Here is a 20,490-nt window from a genome sequence, read left to right on the forward strand (position 1 = left end):
TACTTTTGCTAAAAATGCATAGTGTTTTCTGTCTTCTTTAGCCCTGGAAACACAATTGACTGATGTAGCCAGAAGACTCTGAGAGGCAAGGTAGTCTATTGGATAAAGACCTGGCCTCAAGGCCAGGAAGACATGGGTTCAGATCCCTCTTCTGAGATATACTTATTATGTGATTCTGGTCAAGTTATATCATGGTTAGAAAAGTAATGAGATTCCATGATAATTGATTTTTTTTTTTTGCGGGGCAGTGGGGGTTAAGTGACTTGCCCAGGATCACACAGCTAGTAAGTGTGAAGTGTCTGAGGCTGGATTTGAACTCAGGTACTCCTGAATCCAGGGCCGGTGCTTTATCCACTGTGCCACCTAGCGCCCCCCGATTCCATGATAATTGAATTTGAGTAACTTGGTATGAAAAGAAGTCAATTTTTCTTCTTTCACTTGAGGAGAATGTTAAAGACCTAGGTGGATTCTCAAGTCTCTCTTATATTAAGATTCTAATTCTCTTTTCCCCAGAACTTTCTTCAGGGCTTCCTTCATTTCCCTATTCCTAAGGCTGTAGATCATAGGGTTTAAAAATGGGGTAACAACAGAATAAAAGAGGGTCACAATCTTCTGGGTCCCAGAATCGTGTCCTGAAGTTGGCTTCACATACATCACCATCACAGATCCATAGAATAGTGACACCACAGCTAAGTGAGAACCACAAGTAGAGAAGGCTTTGCGCCGACCCACTGTGGAAGGGACTTTCAGCACAGCTCTCAGGACAAGGGCATAAGACCCCATGATGAATCCAAAAGGGGCAAAGAGGTTGAGAGAACTCAAGGTGGAACAAGTAAGCTCCATCTTAGGGACTCGGGTGCACGTGAGAGCTAGCAGTGGCCCTGGGTCACAGACAAAGTGGTCAATAATCTTAGGATCACAGAAGGACATCTGAGAAATGATAATGATGGGGACCAAGAACCAGAGGAAGCCAAGTGCCCAGCAACTGATTATCAAGTCGGTGCAGAGACGTATGGTCATGATGGTTGGATAGTGCAGAGGCCGGCAGATGGCTAAGTATCTATCAAATGCCATAATTGCAAGAAAAAAACATTCTGTGATACCCAAAGAGAAAAAGAAGTAGAACTGGAGGAAGCAGCCAGAGAAGGAGATTACCTTGGTCTCAGAGAGGAAGTTGGCCAACATATTAGGGATGATGGTGGTAACGTAGCAAATCTCTAAGAAGGAAAAGTTGGCTAGGAGTATATACATTGGTGTTTGGAGTTTCTGATCCCAGATCACTGCACAAATGATGGCCCCATTTCCCAAGAGAGTTAGAATGTAGATGATGAATAACAGTGAGAAGAAGAGGAGCTGGTTCTCTCTACTACAGGGGAACCCAAGGAGGATGAAACCAGCAATATTATTGGAGATGTTGTGGATGGTATAAATATTCATTTGCCGATAAGCTAAAACAAAACAAAACGAAAGACAAAATTCATTTTACTGATAAATAGATTAATAGATTGGGAGAAAAGTTTCAATCTCTATAGAGGCAATGCATTACAGTGGATAACATGTTGGATGTGGAGCAGGGAGAGCTGAGTTTGGATTCCTCCTCTGACACCTACTAGCTGTTTGGCCATGGGCAAATCACTTAGCTTTTCTGAGCCTCAGTTTCCTCACCAGTAAGATGGGGATAATTATAACTTAAGTCTCAGGGTTGTTGGGAAGTCCAATGAAATAATACATATGAAATACTTTTTAAATTTCAAATCGTTAAACAGGATGTCCCAAAATTCTTAGTGCAATTTTCAGCTATTAAAGGTTTAAACAGCACTAAGACTTTTGGGATAATATGTATAAACATCAGTTATTGATATCATTATATTAGAGGCTACAGAGCTCCATTTCCTTAAAGTTGGGGGAAAAGATATGCCTAGAGTATTTTCTCATGTGAATATTATCACCAGTGAGATTATTTATTTCAATGACTCCTTTTCCTAATTCTTTATTTTGAATATTATTATTATTATTAAACTCTCTTGTTGTAAGCTGCAGATTTTTCCAGAATCAGAAGCAGTAATAACATCCTTTTACTTTGCCTTCATATTCATTTAGTTTGGTCTGCTCTGACAGAATTAAAATTATGCTTATTGAAATGAAGCCCCAGTATTCTTTATTTTCCAGTCTTCTCCAGGTACAGAACTTAACATAGGTCCTGGCACATAGTAGGTGCTTAATTCCTGCTAATTGACTGATGGAAAACATGGAGAATGTTGAGCTGCCATAATTCAGACATACAATGATAGTCTGTAGCTGATCAAACTTTCATTCATTCTACCATTATGATGCATGCTAGGCATGTGACAATAGCAAGAACCAAGAATGCAGCTCAGCAGAAACACCTGTGAAACTCTTCAATGTATCCCAGCAATTGTGCAGGAAGGCTGAGTGTGAGGGACTGATGCAGCCACACCTGTTAAAGGTCCCATACCTGGGTGCTAGGTTCTGGATACACTTTGTTTCCTTCCATGATATTCCTTCTTTAAATACCCAGTTAGAAGGACTTTTCTTACTCTAGTGTCCCAAAGGAAGCTATTATGGGACATGCAAGGTACATGCTGTGCTCTCTTCCACATTCATGATATACTTGACCTTACTAAACTGACATTTTGCACATTCTGGGACCATTTTATATGCGCTTTGTCTAAAAATCTTTTATGTAAGAGTGATTTTCCTGGGTGAGATAAGTACAAAGACCCTCGAACATAGGAAAGAATGCAAGACTTAGAGTAAGGAGAATCTCGAGTTTTAATTTTGCCTCTGTTATCATATATACACATGTGAGAGCCAAATTGGATATATGGAGCATTAATCTCCCCCTTTAAACTTTCTGTAAGAAAAAGGAACCGGGGCAGCTAGGTGGCGCAGTGGATAGAGCACTGGCCCTGGATTCAGGAGTACCTGAGTTCAAATCCGGCCTCAGATACTTGACACATACTAGCTGTGTGACCCTGGGCAAGTCACTTAACCCCCATTGCCCCGCAAAAAACAAAAACAAAAACAAAAACAAAAAAAGAAAAAGGAACCGCTGAGCTTTAATCTATGAGGAATCAGTTTTTTATTACTTGGGAATTAATTAGACAACAAGAGCTGAAACCAATTAGGGAAATAAGGAAGGAGAAATACAAATGAATAATCTTAGATCTAACCTTAGTCTATTCCTTTATAAAACTCACCGAATCCCAAACTGCCCGCCAGACTGTGAATCCCTGAAGACCAAACACCAAACCATGTGCACCATCGCTTCTAAGTTCACCATCAGAGAGAGAGAACTTCCGTTCCTGCCCTCACTTTTAATTCGGCGGCCCGGAAGTTCCTCGAGTTCTCCTCCCCAAAAGGGAGGTCCTTCAAAAGCCGCTTCAGTAGCATGTGCAATCTCTCAAATGATTCAGCTAAAACTTCTGATATATATCTTTTCCAGAAATAATTTTTACCACACACAGCTTCAATAAGTGTCAGTTTCTTCCTCTCTAAAATGGGAATGATAACACGTACCTCTCAGGGATGTAAGGATTAGATGAGATAATATGTATAAAGTTCTTTGAAAACCGAGAAATGTTATACAAATACAAGTTTTTTTTGTTGTTGTCATAACCATTGTTATTACTTGAGAAAAAGAAAGGACAATTTGCTACAGAACCAGTCAGATTCGGTAAGAACTGAGATGTTTAATCACTTTTTTGGACATATTTCCTAAATACAGTATGCACGTGGGGTTTGTTGATTAATATAGAGATATAGTGAGGAGAAAGAGCACTTACTTTGGAGACAAAAAGACCTGGGTTTAAGTCTCATCTCAGATATTTACTGTGTAACTTTGGACAAGTCCTTTTAACCTCTCTGTGCTTCACTTTTCTCATCTTTAAAATGAGAGGGTTGGACTCATTGATGTTTAAGATCCCTTCCAGCTTCAAATTTATGATCCTATTACTCTGTGCACCCTTAAAGCAAACCATTATTTCTTTCTTTTCCCCTGTTATTTCTTTCTGAGGCAGAGAAAAGGATTTAGAATGTTTCATACCATCAGCAGAATAGTATTCTGAGAGGATCCATTCAAGGAGCATCCATTCTGGGAATCTTCATTCAAGACTGCTTTCACTTACCTCCTGAGATCCTACTGCCAAATATGTGAAAAGATGGTTTTTACTTTGAAAAGGGATCACCCTAGAAATGCTGAAGATCTTTGTTACTTTTTAACCCTTCCCATCACCTAAGGGTATCTATCAAAATCCCTAAATTGGGGAGTTTCCTCTTGGAGGTGTCAGATAAACTGTTCTACTTATCATTCCCTGATCATGTCCTTTCCTTTCTTACAAGCCTGCACCTTCAAAGATTATCATCCCTGCAATAAAGTCCCTCCAAGACTGATGATGTCCTTTGAAATCTATCTTTTCCTCCAAGACCCAGTTCTGCAATGATTTCTTCCCATCCTTTAGGTGCTCCATTCCCCTAAAACTATTATTTATCTCTTTGCTTCATACTTACTTAATTCTAAATTACATTATAATTACTTGTGAACTATTTTTGTCTACTAAGTTATAAGATTGTTCAAAGCAATGACATTTTACATTTTACATTTTTGCTTCTGACACATCAAAGTTCCTTTATAAGTATCTATTGAATCAACAATAATTGTTGGAAAGGAGAGTGGATTGAGAGGGTTGGTCTTTCCCTTGCTTCAGTAATTGATGCCACCTCATTAGCTTTTTGAGAACTATCCTCCTTACTTCATCCCACTTATAGCTCATCCACCCATTTTTCACCACTTGTGGATTAAGCCTAGTGGCAGAAGCCAACTAGGAATACTTTCTTTGCTGACCCTTTGCTCACTATTTCACCAGCAGGACAAATGAGATAAGGGGAAGGAGAAACCTCACTTCTGTATTTGTATAGCAGTCACAGTCCTCCTTAACCAACCTTGCATCAAGTTCTTCAGTATTTCCCCAAGTCCTTCAGAAATTAAATCAGAATCTGCCAATTGAGTGTCCCCTTACAAGAAACCAACAGCTTTTCCTGGTGGTTTCTGGTTTCTGGGAGTAGGAAATAATTTTCTTTGCTCTAATTGCTGACAGAAGGCACTTAAAATTCCATTTACTAAGGCACTCTTAAAAAGACTGATTCTTACATTCCACAACTCTTTCTATTCATCCAGAAATTTCCTCCAAGGGTATGCTATTAATTGAAGGTAGCCAAGGTTCACTTTTTAGTTCTTTAGTATAAGTAAGTGGGCCAGTAGTTTTCTGGCACTGGCTACAAGACATGCTCATAGTGACAACTGGAGGTTTTCAAGAATACTTTGTGCCTCAGAATCTTCTCTCTTTTCACTAGTCTTTTGGGGAAATGGGTAAGAGAGCTGATGATCAAGGAAGAAGCTGGAAGAATGAGGTTCTAGGATCCAACTTAAAAGAATGAGGGAAGGAGAAGGGAAAAGAAAAAAGGAAGATGATGAAGAGAAGACAAAGAAGAAAGTGAAGAGAAGGAAGAAGAAAAAAAGAAAGTAAAAAGTTTGGAGGGTCCTTAGTGACTATCACATATAGCTCCCTCATTTTACACCTGAGGGAACCAAGGGCTCAGAGAGATGAGGTACCTTGCCCCTAAAAGTGAGAAATAGAGCTGGGATACAAATTCATGTCTTTGAAACCAAACCTATGGTTCTTTCCCCTGGAAGAGGAGGAAAAACAAGAGGAAGAAGAAAGGGAGATAACTTTCACTGGACAGAAAAAGAACTTGAAAGCATTTTGGTCTTTGGATCCAGGAAATGGGGAATAGAACTAGATGGTCCCAACAAATAGCAGGGAGTAAGAAACTGGGATGATGGTGTGTATCTCAATGACTCTCAAACTTAGGATGCAAAGATTAGCACATTGCTACTACTTAAGGACTTGATGGGGATGTAGAGAAGCTAAATAGGGTATGCTTGGAAGGGATTTGACTGTTGGCTCATGATTGGAGGAACACCACATACCTGGAATCACATACTGCTCAGGAAGAAAGCTAGGAGTAAAAGCTTGGAGAGGAAGAAGCATTTTGCTTTTTTGAGGGTCAGGTTTAAGCACTAGTTATACCCTTTATTTCCTGGGTCAATGTAAAGAGTCCCATAGTCTTCATTCCCAGTCTTCTCTTCTCCATGTATCATAGAGATTATGAAGGGAAGAAAGCAGAAGGTTAAGATGGGAATTACATCCATGTAAAGATCTCCCTGTGTTTTTTCTAGAAGAGGGAGAGAATATAAAGCTATGGTTATGCTCCATCTCATACTCCCCTCTCAACTCTTTTCCTTAAGGGATTAATTTGTTAACTCAAGAAGAACAGTGCCAGGGGACAACTGTTGCCCATTATTTCCTTTCCTTGAGTACCTGTCCTCCCTGGGGTCTAATCTCCAGAATGATTTTAATACAATTTTAATTAGGGAAGCATCTATTGAACACTTACTATATGCAAGGCTCCCACAGTAGTAACAAGCCCTTTTCTGTTTGTTAACATATAATAGTTTTCCTTTTTTGTGTATGATGCTAATCGGTGCTGGCCATGTCCAGGGGCTCCCAATTCTTTTCTTGGATAAAGTCTTTATGATGTATGAGAACAAAGCTTCTTTGTAGTGTATAGATTTTCTTATTCTTATTCTTTACTCTTGGATCATATTTTTCACTGTATTTTTAATCTATCCTCTCCTTTGCATTAAAGTTTTGATATTGGACTTCGATTCAGTAGTACTTGAGTTTGAATTTGGCCTCAGATACTTTTTTTTTTTTTAGTGAGGCAATTGGGGTCCAGTGACTTGCCCAGGGTCACACAGCTAGTAAGTGTTAAGTGTCTGAGTCCGGATTTGAACTCAGGTACTACTGACTCCTGGGCTGGTGCTTTATCCATTGTTCTGCCTAGCTGCTCCATAGGGTTTAGCATTTTCTTTTCTTTTCTTTCTTTTTTTTTTTGTGGGGCAATGAAGGTTAAGTGATTTGTCCAGCGTCAGTGTTCTATTCACTGTGCCATCTAGCTGACCTACTTTCAATTTTATTAATCTCTCCTTTGATTTTCAGAATTCCTAATTTGGTCTTTAATTGGGATTTTTAATTTGTTCTTTTTCTAGCTTTATTTAAAGTTTTGAGTTCCAAAATCTATCCTTCCTTCCCTCTCTCCTTTCTCCCCTCCCTGAGTTAGTAAGCAATCAGATATAGATCATACATGTGCAATTATATAACCCATTTACTGTATTAGTCAGTTTGTATAAGAAAGCTCAAATAAAAGAAAAAAGAAAGAAAATGAAAAAATAGCATGCTACAGTCTGTGTTCAATCAATATCAGTTCTTTCTTTGGAAGAGGATAGTATGCTTCATCCCTAGTCCTTTGGTATTATCATGTATCCTTGTATTGCTGACAATGGTTAAGTCATTCACAGTTCTTCATCAAACAATATTGCTGTCACTGGCAATATAATCTTCTGGTTCTGCTTACTTCAATATACATTAGTTGATATAAGTATTTCCAGGTTTTTCTGAAAGCATCCTGCTTGTCATTTCATATAGCACAATAATATTCCAGTACAATTATATACCACAGCTTATTTAGCCATTCCCATAGGCAGTCTTAAAAAGAATGATTCTTACATCTCACAACTCTTTTCATTTATCCAGAAATTTCTTCCAAGGGGATGCTATTAAGTGAAGGTAGCTAAAAGTACTTTGAGTTTTTAACTCTTTAGTAGAAGTAAGCTGGCATTCAGCTACCCAGGTGTTCCCTGTCACTGGCTACTAAACATCCCAATAGTGACATTTGGAGACTTCTGAGAAAACTCTGTGGTCCAAAATTTTCTCTCTTTTCATTAGTGCTTTGTGGGAACAGATAAAAGAGCTAATGATCAAGGAAAAAGCTGAAAGGATGAGGTCCCTGGATCCAATTTAGGGGAATGAAGAAAGGATGAGGGAAAAGAAAAAAAAAGATGATGAAGAGAAAATAAAGAAGAAGAGTTAAGAGGAAGAAGGAGAAAAAAAGAAAATAGAGGACCTTTGGAGGATTGTTGGTGATTCTCAAATACAGCTCCCTCATTGTACATCTGAGGGAACCATGTACTCAGAGAGATAAGGTACACCTTGCCCAAAGACAGTGAAAAATACAGCTGGGATGCAAACCCATGTCTTTGAAACTAAACCTATGATTCTTTCCCCTAGGAAGGGGAGAAAAAAGAAGAAAAAGAGGAAAGGGAGAGAATTTTCATTGTATAGAAAAAGAATTTGAAGGCATTCTTTTCTCTGGATCCTGGAATTAGGGAACAGAATCAATTGGTCCCAACAAGTAAACTGGCAGGGTGGTGGTGGTGATGGTGTGTCCCAATGACCTTCAACCTTGGACTGCAGAGATAGGAACCTTGGTAATGTTTTTGCCCAGGGGGCTTATGGGATTGTGGAAAAACTAATTAGGTTATGCTTGTCAGGGATTTGGCTCTTTAATCAAGACTGGAGAAAAACCACTACCTGGAATAGCAAGCTGACCAGTAAAGAAGCTAGGAGTGAAAGGCTGGAGAGAAGAAAGCATCTTGTTTATTTTTGGTTCAGTTCAATTACTGGTTACAAATCTTTCTTTCCTGGAACAAGGTGGGGAGTCCCATGGTACTCATTTCCAGTCTCATAATCTTGAACCATTGAGTTTCTGATGGGAAGACAGCAAAAAGTAAGGAGTGTAATGATGTTTGTCTAACGATCTCTTAGTGTGTTTGATAGAGGAAGGAGCAAATATAATGAGTAAGCTCATTTACTTCCTCTTCCAACACTTCTCTTTGTTGACTCAGTAAGAACAGCACCAGGGGACAAATTGTGGTATTATTTTCATTTCTTGAGTACCTATCCCCATTGGGGTCCAGTCTTCAGAATGATTTTAATGCAATTTGAATTAGGGAAGTTTCTTTTTGTTTGTTTGTTTGTTTGTTTGTTTTTTGGTGAGGCAATTGGGGTTAAGTGACTTGCCCAGGGTCACACAGCCAGTAAGTGTTAAGTGTCTGAGGCCGGATTTGAACTCAGGTCCTCCTGACTCCTGGTCCAGTGCTCTATCCACTACACCACCCAGCTGCCCTGGGAAGTTTCTATTGAATATGCAAAACTCCTACAATAGTAATGTTTTTTTTCCTGTTTGTTAACATATAATAGTTTCCTTTTACTTTTTATTGTGTGATTCTAATCAGTGCTGCTCATATCCAGGAACTGTCAATTCTTTTTTCAAATAAATATTGAAACTATTAAAGACTAGCTTTTTTTCTTTTACATCATTTGCCCTCCATGACACTGTATATCTGTGTATGTTTTGTATATCTTGCTCCTCTTCTCACCTCCAGTGCCTAGATGTAAAAAACCTAGAGGGCAGAGACTATTTGGGTTGTATTTTTCTATTGCCAGGTCCCAGCACAATGTCTTGCACATTGTTGGCATTTGAACATTTGTTGAATTGAATTTAAATTGAGCTAAGAATTGGAGATGTCCCAAAAAGAAGGCGCTGCTTCAAGGGGTAGTCAGTTTATTATAATGAAGGTATCTTAGTGGAAGCTGGATGAATATTTAGCTGTAAGTGTAGAGTAGATTTTACTTCCGGTATAGTGACCTATGTGGGCACTTCCAACTTGGTTATCATGTAATGGCATAAATAGAGGGACCAGAGTTTAGAAGAAGAGTGCTGAAGTTCCTGCCTCTGTCACTTATAACCAGTGTGGATTTTGGCAAACCACTTAGCTTCTCTGCCCCTCATTTTCCTCATCTATAATATGAAGGGTTTTGACTAGATGGTTTTTAAAATCTCTCCTGGCTCTAAATCTATGAAAAACACAAATAGAGAGAATTGGGCGGAAAGAGGAAAGACATCAATGAAAAGAAAGCAAAAAGATGTGGGACTAGCAGAAAATCAAAGATAAAAACAATCAAATCCAGAAGGGAATTTAGAGAGTAAAGCCGGCTTACTCATTTTGCAGAAGAAAATGAAACCCAGAACTACTAGGTTTCTTGTCCAAGATCACTTAAATATTGAGTAAAATGGAATTGTGGTTTGCTATTTATGAGGAGTGAAGAAGAAAGGACATTTTTGCTTTATCAACAATATTTCTTAATATCACTAATCACTCTCTGGATATAGCATTGCTTTTGGTGCTTTATGTCCCTCTCCACTGAGATGCCAACTCAAGGGAATGGTTCTGCCTTGAGGTCTGCTCTCCTGATTGGTCAGTCCTGGCTTGAGATTTTGCCAGTTCTTCAGAGGCTCCTGCCATGCTGTTCACTTTACTTGTAACTCACCTTATTCTCTGGACTGCTCCTCTTATCTACCAGCTGTCTTTCCCTATCTGGGTATTCTTCTACCCAACTCCTTTTCCAACTCCCATTTATGTTTTGTATTCCACTATTAGAATGTATGCTTTTTGAGGTTAGGATCTATCTTCTTTTCTTCTATTTATATTCCAAGCACTCAGCACAGCCCCTGTCACATAGCAAGCACTTAAATGTCCTGTCTGTTTCTCTCTCTCTCTCCATTGAATTGAATTCTAGCTAACACGGTGAACATCAGCAAATGGTCAAAGTAAGAGAGGGTCTTAAATATGATTGAACTTCTGCAAAACTTTTTTTGCTGAAAAAAACTTCTTGAGAAGATAAGACTGTGGGAGGGCATGATATCTCTGCTGAAGTATTTGAAAGGTAGACTTTTAAAACAAATATTTGACTTTTTCTGCTTTGTCTTGTGATAAAATAATGTGATCTGGCAGGCGCCCAAGGGCCCCCACCTGAAGATTAATTTGGAATTGATTGAATTGGGTGAGACTGAGAAACTGACTGAGAACCTACTAAAGATTGATAAAATGGAGACCATGCCTGGCCAGCCCTGAGTGGAGTGTTGTTCTCAGAGGCTTGTTCTCTCTCTTCAACAGGAGACCACCCTCAAGCAATCAGCTTGAAGGACCTCCCCTTTCAGGAAGGGAGAGAGGAAGTGGGAAGGTGAGGGTGGCTTGCTGGATCTTCCTCTTTTCATCTGGGTCTTTGGCTTGGTGGCAGAACTTCACATGTTAGGTAAAGGGAGGTTTTCTCTCTGGCTATCCCACATAGATCTAAGCTAGGGTTTCCCATTTTATAAGTAGACCAGTTTGACTGGAATGTAGAGTTCATGAAGGGAAGGTTATGTCTAATAAACTTAGAAAGGTAGATTGGAGTCAGGCTGTAAAGGATTTTAAATGCCAAAGAGTAGAGTTTTCTATGTTACCTGGAGACAAGAGGGATATGATATAAGGGCCTGAGTTATTATGGAGAGGAAGACCATGAATCAAGTGTTGAACCTGAGAAAGGAGGGAGAAAGACCAGTAGACAACTGCCAGTATGATAAGGATAATATACTTGGATGGAGCAAACTACCAAGGAAAGTGTGCTGGGTGATGATGACAGATTGGAGACATGAAATGGAAGTGGGGAGGAAGGGCTATGCCTGATACTCTTGCTCCAGTATGTTGAGGTACATAAAAGACATTGCATTCCTGGAGAGCAAATTGAAGGATGAAATGTCTTTTCTTTTTTTCTTTTTGGTGGGCAATGGTGGTTAAGTGACTTGCCCAGGGTCACACAGCTAGTAAGTGTCAAGTGTCTGAGGCTGGATTTGAACTCAGGTACTCCTGAATCCTGGGCTGGTGCTTTATCCACTGTGCCACCTAGCTGCCCCATGAAATGTCTTTTCAAAGAAGCCAGGTCTTCATGAATTCCAGAATATAGAAGGAGTAAAGGAGGAAAGGGTCTAGGATAAAGCTTATTAACAATAGGATGTAGTTACAGAGGGCATAAGACTAGTTTGTTTCAATTCAACTAACATAAAGCACTGACTATGCACAGTTGGCCACATTTGCTCATTAATCTTCTTATCCTTCATCTTATAGATGAGCTGTTGTCTGAGTTTATCTCAAAGTTGAGACAGCATGGAACAGAGGAAAGAGAGAGCTAGGTGGCTCCATAGTGTATAGAACACTGGGCCTGAAGTCAGGAACACTTAAGTTCAAATCTGGCCTTAAATATTTATTAGCTGTTTGGCCCTGTGCAAGTCCCTTAACCCCTCTTTGCCTCAATTTCCTTATGAGGGTAATAATAAGTACCTATCTCCTAGGGTACTTGTGAGAATCAAATGAGATGATTGTGCTTACCACAGTGTTTGACAGAGTTAGTACTATATAAATGTTTGTTGTTGTTGCTATTATTAAAGAGCTCCAGCCTTGGAATAAGTATATCCCAAATTCAAGTCTTATCCATGACACATATTAGTTATGTGGCAGTGGACAAATCATGTAACTTTCAATGTCCTCAGACAACTGTCTAAAACTATGCTATAGGAGAGTTTCCAATATGTATCAAAGAAGGGATTTTCTGTGCCAGGGAGTTCCCCACAGTGATGAAATCATAGCGCTGGTTGAAAGAATAAAAATAGCCTTGGAATTGCCTATTAATGGCAATGGGCAGCTCTCAAGCTCTTCCTAGAACTTTTTTCAAGGCTTCCTTCATCTCTTTATTTCGGAGGCTATAAATAAGGGGATTGAAGAGAGGGGTCATCACAGAGTAGAACAAGGTAGTGAATTTCTGCATCCCTTCTGCTTGTCCTGAGCCTGGACTCACATATGTCATCATGACAGAGCCATAGAACAGAAAAACCACAGCCAGATGTGAAGAGCAGGTGGAGAAGGCCTTCTTCCGGCCTGAAGCTGAGGGTACTTGTAGCACAGCTCTAAGCACTAAGGTGTAGGATCCAATGATGTAGAAGAAGGTGGCAAAGATGAGAAGGGAGCTCATGGTGCCACATATGAGAACAGTCCCTGGGATAGGAATACAAGCAGAGGCTAGTGCCAGCAATGGCCCCAAGTCACATAAGAAGTCATCAATAACATTTGGACCACAGAATGGTAACTGAGTGACAAGAACTATGGGGACCAAGAACCAGAGGAAACCATATACCCAACAAAAAATCACTAGGTTCCTGCAGAACTTTGTGGTCATAATGGTGGGGTAATGCAGTGGGCGGCAAATGGCTAGGAAACGATCATAGGCCATGATGGAAAGAAATAAGCACTCTGTGGTACCCAGGGAAAAGAAGAAGTATAACTGGAGAAGACATTGAGTAAAGGGAATGGCTTTGGTTTTAGATAGGAAATTGGCCAGCATGTTGGGCACATCAGAGTTGACATAGCAGATCTCTAAGAAGGAGAAGTTGGCCAGCAGCAGGTACATAGGAGTGTGGAGCCGGAGGTCCCAGTACACAGCACAGACAATAGCCATGTTTCCAAGGATGGTCAGAATGTAAGTCACAGAGAATAGACAGAAGAGTAGCAGTTGAATTTCCCAGCGGCTAGGGAAACCCAGGAGGATGAATTCAGTCACCATGTGGGAAATGTTCCTGACCTCTGAAGACATTTCCTCCTAACCTGTGAGGATGACAAGAATGATTAGCTTCCCCATCACCTTACATTTGTCGTTTCCTACTCTGTACATCAGAGACAACTAGTATGTTCTCAGTGAGAAAGAATAGAACGAAGTCAAAAAATGTAATAGCTTTTCTGACCTTTGGGACAGTTAGCCTATGATTTATAGGTAATTCTTTGGACAAGGGAGTAAACATAATGATCCCTAGACTGCTGTGAACAAAAGTAAGAACCTTGTGCTTTGGGAGAATGTCTTTCAACTGCAATCATAGGGTTTAGTCCTAGAAGAAACCATTGACGTTATCTAGTCTTGTCCCCTGTAGGAATTAAGGAATGTTTTAAATACTATATAAGAAGAGTGAAGAAAAGGTTCTCCCTCTGTTTCAGTTCACGTCCATCCAAGAGAATTATTAAGACCATTACCAGGCAAGTAGTGAAGAGAGGAGAGTGTTAATTATAGTAATAAGTAGCATTTATATAGGGTTCGCCTTGCATTTATCTCATTTGATCCTCAGAATAGTTCAGTGAGGTATTTTACAAATTAGAAAACTGAAGTTAAATGATTCTCCCAGGGGTCATAGTGTTAGGTACCTGAGGCAAAATTTGAACTCAGATCTTTATAAATCCAAGTCTAACACTAGATCCATTGAATAACCTAACTACCTTATACTGACTGGCCTGTAGAACCCCTTTAAAGGCAACATTTGCCTAGAAAGCAGCATGACTCTGGGTTACATGCTCAGAGGCCATCTAAGTAAAAGATATCTTTTCAATTAGGTTCTCTGAAGCAAACCTCTCTCTCCCCCTCTCTCTCTTTTTTCTTTTTTTTTTTTAGTTAGGCAATTGGGGTTAAGTGACTTGCCCAGAGTCTAAGTGTCTGAGGCCGGATTTGAACTCAGGTACTCCTGACTCCAGGGCCGGTACTCTATCCACTGCACCACCTAGCTGCCCCTGCAAACCTCTTTCTAATGGATGTTCACAGGCTGCTTTCCCCTAAGGCACCAGTTTTACAGGGCCTCTTCTGGAGTCTTCCATGATGCATTAAATATAAGCTTATTCCTCATCCAATAAAAAAATCTTTCTCCCATCATGCTGTGGTTTTTTGTTGCCATGATTCAAACCCTCATTGAGTTACAGATGGCATAATAGTGACAGGCTCTTGAGGTCTCCAGCTCTAGATCATTCTGTTTTTTCATAGCAGAAGGAGGGAAAAGGGGAAAGGAAAAATCCCTATAAATAAAAAAGAGGGAGGTGATATCCTAAAGAACATTGTCTGTTAGTGGGTAGAGACTTTTTGCTATATGGCAGGTAGATCCCTGCCCAGTCTGAGCTAGAGGAAGCTGCAGGCGATAGCTGAGTCAGGGCAAGAGTTGGGGTCGGGAAATACAGGTCAGGCAGAGCTAAAGGCAGAAAGACATCTGGTGAGAATACTATTTCTTTCTAGCACATTGGTGATCACTTGCCCCAAGCAGAGACTAAGAGCAGAAAGTCACAGACAGTGCTAGTTACATGGCCTAGCAGCAGAAGAATTAGGGATTGGGAAATGGAGGTTAGGTAGAACAGATAGCAAATGGCTGCATTCTGACACTGGAATGAATATTTGCCCCAAGCAGGAGGGTTTTTTTGGTTTATTCAGGTCAAACTCTTAGTGACCCCATTTGGGGTTTTCTTGGCAAAATTAATGGTGTGGCTTGCCATTTCCTTCTCCAGATCATTTTACAGATGAGGTACTGAGGCAAACAGGGTTGAATGACTTGCCCAGGGTCACACAGCTAGAAAGTGTCTGATGCCAGATTAGAACTCAGGAAGATAATTCTTCCTGACTCCAGGTCCAGCACTTTACCCATTGTACCACTTAGCTGCCCAAGCAGGAGCTGGGGGTAGATAATTTTAGGGAGATATTGAGGCTTGTAGAGAACAATAGTGCAAATATAGAAATATAATAGAGAATACCATGCAGAGAGATGAACAGTGGGGATAGGAGTGGGAATGAAGATGAAAATGCAGCTGTTAAAGTAAAAGGGGTCTCAGTGAGGTCACCTTCAGATTGCCTCCTAGGACTGTCTGAGTCGATGCCCAGCCGAAATGTATAAAGGGCAGGGGTATAAGTTTGGTGTTTCTAACTCAATGGAAAATGATACTGATGGGAGGGAAGTGGAAATATCTTTGCAGAAGCCCTCTTAGAACACCCTGACCACTGAGAAGCTACTTTGCAGGGTATTGCTTTAAGAATCTTCAGCAGGGTAGAGCTGGGTCAGCGGATCAGTTATCTGGGAAGATAACCTTGCTGCCCAATTACTTTTCACTAGGTCCAACTTTGAAACCCTAGGAAACTGCTGGGATGAAGGGGATAGATGCTGGCCACATCTGGAAACATCTTGCACATTCCAGATTGGAATCCATCCTACAAAAACATCTGCCTAAAGCCCAACTGCATCTCCAATATCTCAAAAGAGGAGATAGAAAATTTGCAGAACATTTTACATGGGATGACATCTTGAATAAAAAGGGTATTACTCACTTTCATCTATAGTGGTATAGTGCTGTCTGCAACTTGTCAGGAGAACTACCAACCACTACTTGGTAAGGGAGTGACAGAAGCTTGAGCCTAGTGAACAGATGAAACTCCTTTATCTGGAATAATTTTCTGGAGACATATGTGACTGTCCAGGTTGCATACCCAAGGATGATCTAAATAAAAGTGCCTTCTACAGGTAGGTTCTTTGAAGTCAACTATGCTGGAAAGATTCCCCTGTAGACTCCCATTTAACCTTATCCTCATTGCATAAAAGTTTGTTTTGTCACTACATTGTGGGTTTTACTGCTGTTCCCACCATAGGAGTACAAGCCTTTAGGGGCTATGCATCATATCCACCATTTTACAGATTGGAAAATTGAGGCTATAAGAGGTTAGATGACTTGTCAAAAGTCACATAGGTAGTAATTTTCAGAGCCAGGCTTTGAACCCAGGTCTTCTTTCCTTAGACCTAGTGCCCTTTCCAATATACTATGTTGTAGGTGTCTGGACAGTGACACAGGCAGAAAGCCATTACTAGAGAAAAATGATTTAACAGATTTCTATGAAACTATGGATTAAATCATACCAGTGTTGAGAGCAGTGGTCTGTGCAGAGTTGATATTAAAAAGTGTGTGTTGAAGTAATTTGGATTAAATTGACTGGTTAATTTTCACACTGTAGGTCATTGTATGGTAACCAAGCACTTTGAATTTTGAAAGCACAGTGGTAGATTATTTCTTGGTAATTTGCTAATGTGGTTCACCCCCATTCTGTTCCTATAGATGTGAGAAGATTCCAAAATTAGATGTTGTATTTAGGGAATCATCTCAGATATCAACAGCAGCTTAGGGTGCCCCTGTGAGACCCATGTAATGGGGGCATGCATTTTTGTTACCACATCTGGGTTTGAATTTTGGCTTTGCCATTTTCATCATTCAATATGTGAATTACAGGTGGCTACTCAGACAGCAGCCAGAAGCTTGACCCTTTCCTCATCAGTGTTTCCTCACCATACTTTCTTGAGGCTTTGTTCAAATTCATCTTACCCAGTCTCTGGGAGGGGTTAACGGAAACAAGGAAAGGCAGATGGAAAAATGTGTGAGTGCTTTTCCCCAGTCTCCACAGAAATCAACAAGAGATGCTGACTACATGGGAATAATACCACTTGAGTCTTGAGACAGGCAAAAGATTAATGTAATCAAATAATCTAGTTTAAGAATAGGAACCAGGAATCTTTGTATGAGAAAGATGAGTCAGAGATCTTCAGAGCTGTGCAATAGACTCTTCTGTGTATAAGGTGAAGCTGTAAGGCCTGAATGAAAAAGGTATAAATATGTTAAATGTCTCAAGTATTCCAAATCAATGAGCAGTTAGGTGGTGCAGTAGATAGAATGCTGGGCCTGGAATCAGGGAGACTCATCTTTATAAATTCAAATCCAGCCTCAGACACTAGCAGTGTGACCTGGACCAGTAGCTTACCTCCTTTTGCCTCAGTTGACTTATTATAAAATGAGCTGGAGAAGTAATTGGCCAACTACTCCAGTATCTTTGCTAAGAAAACACCAAATGGGGTCATGAAGAGTTGGAGATGACTGAAATGACTGAACAACAATAACAATATACTGATGCTCCTAGGAGTTGCCAGGGTTATAGTAAATGAGAAAGATACTGAATTTTTAAAGGTTATATCATAGTGATACTGGGAACACAGAACAAGAGAGTATTTGTGAGAGACATTAAATGTTCCTGTGATAAAATAATGGAATTTGGCAGATGCCCAGGGGTCCCACCTGTATGATCTAGTACTGTTTGGGAAACTGGCTAGGTACCTACTTGGGATGATTGGATATGGGCCACACCTGGCCTGCCCTGAGTGACATATGCTGCTGTTGTCATTGGCTTAATTAATTTTACCTTTGCTGTGTATTTTATTCCCATTAATATAACCTGATTTGTTTGTGGAAAAAGAGGCTGTTAATCTCCTTTCTTATTGGGCTGGGAGAAATAACTAAAAAAAAAAAAAAGCAGTTTGGAAGGGAGGAAACTTTGGACCTAGAGTTCCCTCATTATTTTCTGAACCCCAATATTACAGTGAGCTACCCAATTAACTCTCCCCATATTAAATTTAGCCCCTACAGTTTGGCAAGCCAAGCCAGGAGTTTACCAAACTGGTAGGTTTTTTTAGCCCACCCCACCCACCCCTTACTTGGCCAGAAGCCAACTAATCTGGTGCATCCCTCCCCTAATGCCTCCTGCATTTAACCAATCTCCCTTAATTTAAAAGCCTCTGAAAGCCTTACCTTAAGAGAAAAGCCAGTCCATTTTGAAGGGCACCATGCTTGAATATTTTTTTCCTCATGCTTTTCCTCATTGCAGTATCTTGGGATTACTTAATGTACAAGTTCAAACAGATGGCCTACTCAGTATTTCCTCATAGTCTTATGGGCTTTCTCCTCATCTATGTAGGATGAAACCTTTGGCATAATGGAGTGGGAGAGTCTGTCCCCATCACTGAGCACATGTCTAATGTTACTGAGGGCATTACAATTAAATTTGAACCTTACTGTGATAGTATAACTATAGCTCTAGTGATTGTAACTTTATCTTCTCTATTAGCAATATTGTGACATGGCATTTTCTCATAAAAATGTGGAAAGAGCAAAAAGGGTGTGACCATATTAGACCATGTGTTCAGAAAGACAGTAAGATAGCTCCCTCTCCTGGAGATGACCTGAGTTCAGAAACAGATCTTGACCAATCTTTAGCATCAGATCAGCTGAAACTTCTCCCCCCTGCAGGATGTTATAGAACATACCAGCAAGGGAGCAGCAGTACATCTTAGAAAATATAGTCCATTTAGTCCAAATATTTGAGCGCATGGAAGAAAATCATCCCTATATTTGATCAAAATTCAAAGTGTAATTTCATAGTTAAGGACTATATTTAATACATATCAACCCACTTGGGCCGATGTTACTTGTCTTATGGAAATTATACTATCCCCGAGTAAGATTATAGATATTATCACAGCAGGAAATTCCTTGGTAGCTTCAGGCCAAGCTACAACAGAATGGCCTCTCCAGGACCCAAAATGGAATTATAGTGATGTACAACAATTCCAAGAATTAAAAGATGATAGAGAAACACTTCTGAAGGGAATGGAATCTTCCTCTAAAAAATCCAGAAACTGGCATAAATTCTTAAAACTTACTCAGGAGCCTAATGAACAACCTAATAGTTTTTGTTGTTGTTGTTGTTGTTGTTGTTTTGCTGAGGCAAGTGGGGTTAAGTGATTTGTCCCAGGTCACACAGTTAGTAGTGTTAAGTTTCTGAGGCTGGATTTGAACTCAGGTCCTTCTGACTCCAGGGCTGGTGCTCTATCCACTGTGCCACCTAGCCACCCCAACCTAATAGGTTTTACAATAGACTTTGTGAAGCTGCTAGGCAATTTACAAGACTGAACCCACTAGATTCAAAGGACTCCTATATTGTGCTTAACACATTCATCCACCAATCCTTGCTAGAAATCTGTAAATATTTTATAACAGAGTGTCCAGGCTAGAAATATATGACTGTAGAAAAGATTAAAGAAGTTGCCACCTATATCTTTGAGGAAAATGAGGAAAGTATGGCTAAGCAGAGCATTCTGGCACCAGTGCTTTCCAATCAGGCATCTAAAGGTCAGCACAAAAATCCTAAGGTGTGCTGTTACTGTGATAAACAAGGACACTCATTGAGGGAATGTAGAACTAGAAAACAGAAACTTAAGCAGGCAGTGACTGAGAGTCTTGAAGATTTCTTCAGGGGAAATCAGAATAATTTTGGAAACTTTTACTAAAGAGGAAACAACCAAGGTAATTATAGGCCTTATTACAGGCAGAATCAAAATAGATATAGATCTTTTCAGGGGGATTCAGAGAGGTAGAGTCAAAACAGTTATAGGCCTTTTCAGAGAGATATAAAGGAGCAAAATGAGAACAGTCACAGACCCTCTCAAAGGGGTACAGATCAGAGAGATGTACAGAACTAATAATGGTGTAAGGGAGGAAAAAGGACAGTAGGATCTGAAGACTTTACCTTTCCAGATCCTGAGATTCACTGGAGTTGCCGGTGTGGCCTCTAGGGTTTGTGCCTATTGTTCTGTCTGTCAATCTTATAATCAACATGCCTTCATGGCCAAAGCTTATGGAGGGCATCTTTTAGCATATACACCTTTTGAGTATCTACAAATTCCAACACCAGCATCATATATACACAGTTAACACTTTCTGGTTCATTAATGTTATTATAATAATATCACACTCACTATATATATATAACATTATAATATAACATAAAATTATATTATGTGTATATCACATTAGCATTGTAACATGATAACATTATATATAATATAATGATAACTATTATTTATGTAGCTCTTTAAGGTTTGCAAAACACTTGACACATATTATCTCATTTGAATCTCACAGATTAATGCGGAAGGGGTTCAGGCACTTTATTATTCCTATTTTAT

The 20,490-nt window shown here is 39.8% G+C and overlaps 2 protein-coding genes across 2 annotated transcripts; both read right to left on the bottom strand.

The window, feature by feature from the left end:
* Window positions 1-486: 486 nt before the first annotated feature.
* LOC122742732 (olfactory receptor 11G2-like) lies at window positions 487-1,437 on the bottom strand. Its single transcript, XM_043987181.1, has one exon. It carries the CDS (start codon window positions 1,435-1,437, stop codon window positions 487-489), a length of 951 nt encoding a protein of 316 aa, XP_043843116.1.
* An 11,069-nt stretch (window positions 1,438-12,506) lies between these two features.
* Window positions 12,507-18,811, bottom strand: LOC122738510 (olfactory receptor 11H6-like). The gene is made up of 3 exons (XM_043980524.1): window positions 18,790-18,811; window positions 17,536-17,642; window positions 12,507-13,436 (listed from the first exon to the last, which is right to left on the bottom strand). The coding sequence occupies exons 1-3, from the start codon at window positions 18,809-18,811 to the stop codon at window positions 12,507-12,509; spliced, it is 1,059 nt and encodes a 352-aa protein (XP_043836459.1).
* Window positions 18,812-20,490: the final 1,679 nt, after the last annotated feature.

Source organism: Dromiciops gliroides, chromosome 2 (assembly GCF_019393635.1).
Source record: "Dromiciops gliroides isolate mDroGli1 chromosome 2, mDroGli1.pri, whole genome shotgun sequence".
NCBI classification, from domain to species: Eukaryota; Metazoa; Chordata; class Mammalia; order Microbiotheria; family Microbiotheriidae; genus Dromiciops; species Dromiciops gliroides.

Bases quoted from the DNA above. Each gene is read 5' to 3' on its own strand.
- LOC122742732 (XM_043987181.1), bottom strand. From the start codon at position 1,437: ATGAATATTTATACCATCCACAACATCTCCAATAATATTGCTGGTTTC.
- LOC122738510 (XM_043980524.1), bottom strand. From the start codon at position 18,811: ATGTACTGCTGCTCCCTTGCTG. The intron at 17,643-18,789 runs GTATGTTCTATA...TTAAAAATTCAG, and splicing joins GTACTGCTGCTCCCTTGCTG to TATCTTTCTCATTTACTATA. The intron at 13,437-17,535 runs GTTTTCTTAGCA...ATGTCTTCAGAG, and splicing joins TCTTCATGACCCCATTTGGT to GTCAGGAACATTTCCCACAT.